The sequence below is a fragment of the Poecilia latipinna genome, unplaced genomic scaffold, assembly GCF_001443285.1.
Source record: "Poecilia latipinna isolate Pla-1442-1.1 unplaced genomic scaffold, P_latipinna-1.0 Scaffold1678, whole genome shotgun sequence".
Lineage (NCBI taxonomy): Eukaryota > Metazoa > Chordata > Actinopteri > Cyprinodontiformes > Poeciliidae > Poecilia > Poecilia latipinna.
The window spans coordinates 135,816-145,226 of NW_015114294.1; the positions used below are offsets into that span (position 1 = coordinate 135,816).

The following is a 9,411-nucleotide window of genomic DNA, read 5'->3' on the forward strand; positions in this document are numbered from 1 at the left end:
CAGATACACGAAAAATGTATTTAAGTACAGTAACGAAGTACTTGTACTTCTTTACTTCCCATCACTGCTTCTGGGAGTCTTTATCGTTCAGTAAAATGTGTTATTGTGACATGACTAGTCAGGAAAGCATTCATCATCAACATGAAAGTTTTTGGCTTTTTATCAGTTCAGTCTCTTTGTTTTTTCCACAGTGGAATTAAGATACAAAAGTAGCTTCAATGAATTAACAATAAATAAATAAAAAATAGGTACATAAGTTTGAATTTATTGTGGATTTTCTTTAATTACACGTCCAGGCTCAAATATATGCATCCAGTTGCAATAATATTTGCTTCACTGGCTTTGCAGCCTTCAGCAGGTTGCTGAATGCTGGCACCATTCTGCCTGGACTCCACCAGTTTTTAAAACTATTATTCTAAAAACTGGTGGAGTTTATTTCAGTTAGTTGGTCTCCAGGCATAGTCTCTGCTTAAAAGAATCTTCCATAAATGTTGAACAGGATTAATGTCCTAACAGGCTGTAGGGAATCCATTCAGCTGCACTGAAGCCATTTTGATATGTTTGGGTCAGAAACTGGAGCCTGTTCCATAAACATCTCTGTTATAAACTAAGGACGCACCAATCCACTTTTTTTTTTTAAATCTCAGATGCCTATACCGATATCTGAGGTTTAGTATCGTCCGATACCGATCCGATACAGAAGAACAGCTGAATTCACTTAGAAAGTTTATTTTCTAAATGCAGACATAAATGTACTGAATTACAAATTAATTTGCTAACTCTGCACCACTACAGCTCACTGAAATTCACTAATAGCTTCACAAGCTTGGTCAAACATATGAACACAATTTTTATTTGTGCTGTTAGGAGTAGAACAGTCAGTGTAAAATAAATAATGAAACTGAAACTGACTAAAACAACAGGTTGACTATTTTGGTCAAACGTAAAAAAAATAGCTGCCAAACACCTTTCAAATGGTTCAGAAAGAGCAATTAGGAATTCTAAATATAATGTAAAATAAATAAAGCATGATGTCATTCAGAGCACAAAGTAAAGAACTAGACTGAATAGATCTGCCTTTATAGATTGGGCACATTGCCACCTATATCCCATCTAGAATGTTTTCCAATATCAACACCAATACAGATATTGACATCAGATCGGTGCATCTTCTTAGAACCTGGTAGTTCTTCGTTAACCTGAGTGGTTGATTCTCTCAGGTGAGCATTGGTCTCGTGGGCAGACCTGGTCGTCGCGGGCGACCCCCAAAGCTTGGGGTCATTCCAGTAACAGCACGGCAGCAGGCAGAGAGGAGACAGCTGCGGCTGCAGGAGGTCAGAGGACGGGGTGCTGCTCCATTCCAGGACGGGACTGACCCGTCTCCACAAGTACCTGCTGTGTAACTCGTGTTTCTGTGACCACTCTGTGTTGCTTCCAGCTGGTGGAGCAGTGTGAAGATGAAGAACTGATGGATGCTGTTCTTCCTCGTTTGACCAAAATGTTAAGTCTGTGGGAGCTGCTGCTGGCGAAGGTGAAAAAAAAAACACACACAAACTTTTCTATTAGAAATAATGGCCTGTTTGTTTTTGCTATCATGTTTTTAGTATTAGTTTTGACCCATCAGCCATCACCATGCAGACTGCTCCTAAGTGGTCAATTTGACTGTGTCTCTTTCTATGTCTATTTTAGTTTTTAATTAACTTTTTATCAAGGAATGAGTGCAATATAAGTAATTATTGATAGTCTTTTTTTAATACTGAGACATTGTTTTTGTCTGGAAAATTGCACCCGAAGTTCATCGTAAAATTGATCACTGTTACAATTCCAACATATGAATATTCATCATTAAGTCACTCAGACATTAAGGTTACTGTACGTAAAGTGACAATTATCACTATAGGAAATAATTTAATATTCCTTCCTTAATTTAGTAAACTGCTATTTGTTTTGAGGAATATTTCAGCTTACGATGGCTAAAATCATTCACATGTACAACAGCGAAGGGCATTCTGGGTAAATAGAACCAAATCAAACATGAGCGTCTAGTGCTAACAGGAGAAATGGCTCGTGGTCTTTTGCCAAAGAGAAATCCTAAAATCACTACGATCTGACTTCACTCGATCTCATTCCCATTTGTGCTCTGTGTTTTCTGCAGAAGTTTTCATGTTGTTTCCTTCAGTGGTTCTTGTCTGTCCTAAATCACACATTTATGTCAATATTCTTTGTTTAATGAGTAAAACAATGTTCATTTTTAGTGTCTCTCTGAGTTTACTTTTTTCCAGACATATATTTAATACATATATCTTTTGATATTTTTCATGACTGTATGCTTTGCTCAGAAGGACCTACTGGGGATATGGAAGGAGTATAATACATTTCCTACATATTTCTGTTATCTCACAAGCTATTGCTCCTCTTTGTGACTTGTAGTTGACTGCATTAATGTTTGAAGACAGTAGAAGGTAGGCAGGCCAGATCACCTCTGAGGTTCTTTAAAAATTATTTCTAACCTTCGTCCTCCGTCTCTTTCAGCTGGACTGCAAGGGGTTGGCTTGTAGCTGCTTTCCAGACATTTACCATGAGTTTGAATCTCTGCATGCTCAAGTCAGGCAGACTGCACAAGACTACATCATAAGTCCTCAGGGTGGAGCCATGCCTGTGGAGGTCAGGAACATTGAGGTGAGACCATACATTGCTTCTCTATGCACCTGAAGACTGGAAAAGTTGAGCAGCAGGTGATGCGACAGGTTCTCTGTCCCTTCCTGGACTCCCGTTTCAGGTGGCCAGATCTCTAGGGATCCTGGACGAGGTAAACAAGATGAAGGTGCTTCCTGGAGCATCGCCTGTTTCTAGTGGGAACAATAAGAATGTCCGGTACATGGGGGTAAGCATGCAGTCAGAAAGAATCTGAGTAAAACTGTGTGTGTGCTGAAGGGGTTTTTTTCTTACAGAACTTACTGTTAACAATGAGAAGAGGCTGCTTTAAAATACTACAGCTAACTCTGCTCCTTGTAAGGAAAATAACAGTAGTTTCAGTTTAAATTAATCAAAGTTGTTGTTTTTTTTTTTTCCAGAACTCCAAGATGTTGCCACCATCTAAAAGATTTAAGATGGAAAACAGTATTGCAGATCACCAGAACGGCACAGAAGTGCCAAAATCAGGTAGTTGTATGAACAGCTTGAATTAGTCATTTATACTGTTGCTGAGAATATTATAACATGTATGTCAGGGTTTCCTCTAGAAAACTCTCTAAACCCAGTAGTAACGGTGATGGGACAGTCATCTAACGGCCCACCGTGTTATTTAGTTAAATTTTTTTTAAAGTTGACAGGAAATTTGAAAATATCACTTGGTAATTATGTGTTATTGGAGGACATTATTAACAATAACTAAAAACAAACTGTAAAGTCTTAAAAAAAAGTAAACATAAAAAATATACAATTAAAATAAACATAAATTTTTTCACTTCATTTGTTCCATCATAATTAAAGTGTCCAAAAATTTATTTAATCATTTATCTGTGACTTTTCACATTATTTGCTGAAGTTCTTAGCATGACACAGGTAGAGACAGGAAATAATTATGGAGGTTTGGTGTATAAAAAAAATTCACCTGGCCTCAGTCTCTCTGTGTTCACATTCTGACCATACAGTTGGGCCATTGTGCTTTCAACCATTTCACCAAAGAGAATCTGTCTTTGCTCTCTCTCTGTTAATGATGTATAAAAAAAACTAGAATAAATCAACAAACAATGTTTAGCCTGGTGGGGTGCAAGTAAAACCTGGAAGCCCTCCAGACTTATGATTCACTGAGGGAAACTCTGAATAGCATATTAGGGTTGAATATTAGTGGGAGTATAGTGTGCACAACTTTACCATGTGTTACCATTTGTTGACAGTGTTTTTATGCTGAGTTTTTTTTTTACAACCAGCATGATGTTAGCATATTTCCTTCCATATTTCCTTCCCTGTTTTGATACAACTTGTTGATACCTCAACAAGTTGTATCCCAGCTTCTACGAATCCTGTAAAAGTTCCTCAGCAGTGTTTCAGCTGCTCTTTCCCACAGGAAGCGCTGAATATGGATTTGATAAACTGCCATAAGACATACACTATTCAGCATTTAAGTATTGTAGCTGTTTGGATCAGTATGTGAGGTCATGTGACTGTCATATCTGTCACTTTGTTTCCCAGCTGCTGCTCCAGTGGCCTCGGCCACCCAGGCAGCCTCTCTTGTCAAGTCGTGCTCCGTGTCTGTGTCTCCCCTGGAGATTTCAGGTGGAGCCAAAGTGCTGAGCGCCTCTGCTGAACCTACCTCCAGGTGAGCTGAGTCCACCTCGCTGGATGTGTGGGCTGTTCAGACTGGATTCATAACATTAACGCTTAATGAGCACATCACAGGTGGACAGCTGTAAGTTTGTGCTCAATTAAAATTAGGGATGGAGATTTCCTTAAAGGGGCGGTATTATGTCAAATCAGCTTTTTGAGATTTACATCATGTTATAATAGTCCCTCATCAAAAACATTCCTGGAGTGTTACTTTGATTCTATTATGCATGTTAGAGAAATCTTTTAATCTCCCATGGCAACCATTCAGCTGTGCAAAACACCTGGGTGGACCTAGCTCCGCCTTCGAGACACAGCTCCTCCTCAGAGCTGCAGTTTTCAAGTTTCCACCTCAGAGCAGCCCTCCCCCATGGCTCACCCACTCAGCTCCTGCAGATTAGCCAGTATCAATTTACAAACACCTGGTGGAGCTGTGTATCTGCTGAGTTCATCATAGGAGCTACTTTTCAATATAATGCTGGTAAAAATGTTGATAAAGGGTTAACAGAGGAACGACAACCATCCTGAACAGCCAAACAGAGCTGGTTCAGATCAAAATGTATGTGTCGAAGTGACCCAGTCAAAGTCCAGACAAGAATCTGTGTCTTGAAAAATTGATATTTACAGATCTTCTGCATCCAGTTTGACTGAGATTCAGCACAAATATGCAAAGAAGAATGGAGCATTTTCCAGTGTGTAGGTGTTCAGAGTTGGAGGATGTGAATCAACAAGACCTGCAGCTGAAGCCCAGCCAGAGGCTTCCATCTGCACAGTCCTGACTCAGAGGTCAAACACAAAAAGATCCCACACTTTGACCAAATGTAGTAACACTGATTTCACTGCCATTTAACAGTTCAGCACTACGTTGTGTTGCTCCAACACATAAAATCCTAATGATATACATACAGCTGCAGCTGGCAATAACGTTTAGTAATTGATTTTTCTATTGGTTACTCTGATGATTAAATGGATTTATTAACAAAACAAGTGTGCAGCTGCAGCTGAAGAATCCTTCTAATATAAACATCTAATATCTGAGCAGAAAGGCTCAGGCCTTCCTGAACTGAACATAAATACAATGTAGAGCTAATATTGTGTTGAATATTTCTTCTATTAATCGATTAATAATTGCTTAACAGATTTTTTTTTACAGAATTTGAACCAGGTGAAGCTAAAACTACCACTCCAGGATTTTGAGTAGAACATATTTACAGACGAAGCTTGTTTTTTTTTATCTTAAGTGCCAAACATTTATTTATTTTTTAACAGTTTCACCATAATTACTGCTTTAACTATTTTTTATTCACCAAATGGCCTTTTCTTTAAGTCTGTACTCTCCATTTCATGATTATTGATTACTAAATTAGTTGACATTTACTTCAATAATCAGTTCATCACAATGAATCAGATGAATTGTTTCAGCCCTAACTATACGTTGACATTATGAAAATGTTCTTGGGTTCTGAAAGTTTTGCAGGATGATGGACCTGGTTTATAGTGACCAGCCCTGTCACAATAACACATTGTTCTGGATGATAAATTGTCCCAGAAGTTATTGTGATAAATTATAATATTGTTATTTTGAGACCATTTCTAGTAATATAACCTAAAGGCATAATAATGCAAGGAAACATTCTCAGAGATCAAAAAACTTTTAAACTCTAATGAGCATTTAACACTGGAACTGGACGACATTTTAAATATTCAAAATAAAAAAAACAATAGAGAAACAACAAATAAAATTAATTATGAAATCTCTGTAAATAAAATGTCCTTCAATATAAGGGTCTCTCAGTTGAGACCAAAGCATCAGACTGAAGACTTTTATTATCCAGGTTTTGGTAGAAAGAGAGTAGAGACAATAAATAATGAAAAGGGAAATCATTGAGCTCATTTTAATTTATCATGCGATTCATTGATTCACTGATTATTGCAACAGGCCTACATGTAACAGAGAACAGAGATGAGTCACTTACTGTGTGACAGAGAACAGTGTAGTCAGATGGTGGTGCTTTTATATGTTTCTTAGCTATAAAGTAACACTAGTTGCCATGGTAGCGCAGCAGCTTAATAACATGAGTTGGTGTTTGTCAGCTGATCCTGATTTCTGAAGCTGATAGTCTGAATGTGTTTGTTGTGACCTGCAGCTCCTCCAGCAACGCCTCTCCTGACCCAACTCCCAGCCTGGCTGCACCTCCCGCCGGCCCCACGCAGGAACAAAAGGAGGGGCCGTCGGCCCAGGACCAGGACGTACACATGGCCGACGCCACAGTCCAGGACGCAAACACGGCCGACGCCACGGTCCAGGACGCAAACACGGCCGACGCCACGGTCCAGGACGCAAACACGGCCGACGCCACGGTCCAGGACGCAAACACGGCCGAAGCCACGGTCCAGGACATAAACATGGCCGAAACTACGGTCCAGGACTTAAACATGGCCGAAGCTACGGTCCAGGACATAAACATGGCCGAAACTACGGTCCAGGACTTAAACATGGCCGAAGCTACGGTCCATCAAGTAAACGGGGCCAAAGCCATGATCCAGGAAGTAAACGGGGCTGAAGCAGCGGTCCAGATAACGCAACCAGACTCTGCTCTCAGTTCTAGTGCCACCAGCACTACGGACAGAAAGAGGGCGGAGTCTAGCCCCAACCCTGGCCCCACCCCCAGCCCCGCCCAGCCGGCGACCTCTGCTCAGCCTCAGCCCTGTGACTCCTCCTCCCAGCCCAAAGAGCTACAGGCGGGCCAGGAGATCTACATCCAGACGGAGGGGCTGACGGTGCAGCTGGCCGAGCCGGGGTCGGACGGGATTGTTATCGTCAACGGACCGGATGGAACCACCATGCACATCCAGACCCCAGAGGGGGTACCCCTGGAGGCAGTGCAGGCCCTGCTGGGCATCGAGGCTTCAGACGGGGACAGACTGGCCCAACAGACCCAGGACTGAGCGGAACCTCCTCGGAACAGACTGTCAGGGAGTGATGGACAGCTGGAAACTGCAGTGCCTCCCTTCAAACCCAGCTGATAGGAGCCAACCGGCGCTTCTCTATGAATGTCAGAGTTTCAGAACAATGCAGGGGGACGACGGTGCAAATCCCCAACTCCTGTAGGAAAATGTCATGGTCTTCATCTCGCTGTGTTCAAAGAGCCAAGGTGAAGCTGCTGATCTTCAGGTCATATATAAATATGCATATATATATAAATATCTATCTATATATACATATATATGTTGTCAGCACATTTCATTTCTTCTACTCTTCTGTTGTTGGTCTTCGGTGCAGCTATTGCACACCTCCACTTTATGTTCAGAAAAGACGAAAACGGTTCATATGCTTGATTTTGTCCTCTGACTGTTGCTCGCTGTCTGCAGTTCGGCTTGTGTTGCTTTTATTTTTCTGTTTCTGAAATAAATTATTTTTCAGGGGAAAAAAAACAGCATAAAAGTGAATGGGCAAGATTTTTACTGACTTCACCAGCCACAGTTTACCTCCACAGGTTCCGTTTTTACACTAAAAGGATTACTCTCTAAACTAATAAACTTACAGTATTTACATGAGATGTGCAGAAAAACAGAGTTTTTCAGAGTCCAATTTTCCCACAAACCAGGAAGTTTTTGGTTTTCTTCTCATCCATATGTGGCTTTTATTTTATTTTATTTTATTTTATTTTGTTACTTCATAACAAATCTATCTCAAGTGTTTGTCAGAACGTCTGGTGTTTGTTTTGGAATGTACTGTTAAATCTTAAATTATTCACACCCCCGGCAGATTTAGATTTAAAACTGCTCTCATTCAACTAAGATGTTTGTTTCAGGAAATGAGACGGGGCGGTTCTTAAACCAAGACAGAGCAAGGGGGACAGGGAGCATTTATTTTGAGATGTTGAAACAAAACTGAGTTGTTTTTATTCACATATTAAAATGTCATGTTAAAATTGAAAACTCTTTTAGTTCTGGTATTTTGATGGTTTATCTCTGAGACTCTCAGTCTGAACGTTGACGTTCAGCAGAAACATTTTCATCAAATTAAAAACTTGCTTTAAACCCAGGTCTACCAGGGGGATGAATAATTGTGGCCTTAGCTGTACATATTCTTTTGTAAATAGCAGCAGTTGTAATACAAAGTTGTTGGGAGTCAGATTAAAGTGTTGCACTAAACATCACCACGGCAACCACCACTCAGAAAATGTACTTTGAACAATCAGCAGCTTCTCCTCCCTGTTTACATGAACTCTGAAAAGACTGAAAAAGTCAGCCCAGGAGAAGACTGACTGCAAACACACAAATATAAATATAAATTGGTCTAGTTTCTAGTGCAAATATCTTAGTAGAGCTGAAGTAAGACTAGGTTCACTGAAACGTAACTTCTCAGATGGATATAAGAACTTGTTTTAATTCCTTAATATTGATAAAAGAAAATCCTAGTTCTTATGACAGATTATTTAACTTATAAAAAGACATTTTTACAGATGTTAAAAGTGAAACAATCTGCCAGTGGAACTATCACATTTTAAAAATCAGTATTAAGAAAATAGTAACTTAAAGCAACGCCTATATTTTGTTGAAACGCTAGTAAGTTAGTTTTGTCTTATTTCAAGCGTTCTAAGATATTTACACTAGAAGCTCGACCAAAACTTTGTGTTTTTGCAGTGAAAGGAGGAGAGGTGGTAGGATGGAAACTTGTCATCCAAAGTAAGGAAATATGTCTTTGGTCCACTATTTCATTGTACCAATGGTTATTGGCAATAAATCTTATTCCCTTCAAAGCCTGTTTAATTCCTCTTCAATGTCCTCACACTGGGAAGGGAAATGCATTAATGGGCTTCACCCTAAAAAAACTGCGGCTGATTCTCTCTGCCAGTACCAAACGCCTCCCTCTGCCCCTCACCATCACACTGCCTCCACCAGAACATGTTACGACTTAAGTAACACAACATCACCTCCACAATCAGCCCACAAATGTGTTTTCCAGACAGATGTGGGGAGGTTTAAGCAGAATTAAACTTGCTTTTAGTGGTGTGCAATTTTGTGCTGAGAAAATTTGTTACAAGGAGAAAAAAATCGACTAAAAATTTTTTGTTTTGT

At 39.9% G+C, this 9,411-nt stretch overlaps 1 protein-coding gene across 1 annotated transcript in view; it reads left to right on the top strand.

The window, feature by feature from the left end:
* znf839 (zinc finger protein 839) overlaps positions 1-7,750 on the top strand; it is a 22,261-nt gene extending 14,511 nt beyond the window's left edge. The window contains exons 4-10 of the mRNA XM_015060021.1: positions 1,221-1,334; positions 1,439-1,531; positions 2,533-2,679; positions 2,780-2,884; positions 3,075-3,162; positions 4,195-4,321; positions 6,474-7,750. Of these exons, the coding sequence (XP_014915507.1) occupies positions 1,221-1,334; positions 1,439-1,531; positions 2,533-2,679; positions 2,780-2,884; positions 3,075-3,162; positions 4,195-4,321; positions 6,474-7,275 (1,476 nt within the window). The 3' untranslated portion in view covers positions 7,276-7,750. The remainder of the gene's footprint in view (positions 1-1,220; positions 1,335-1,438; positions 1,532-2,532; positions 2,680-2,779; positions 2,885-3,074; positions 3,163-4,194; positions 4,322-6,473) is intronic.
* The last annotated feature ends 1,661 nt before the right edge of the window (positions 7,751-9,411 follow it).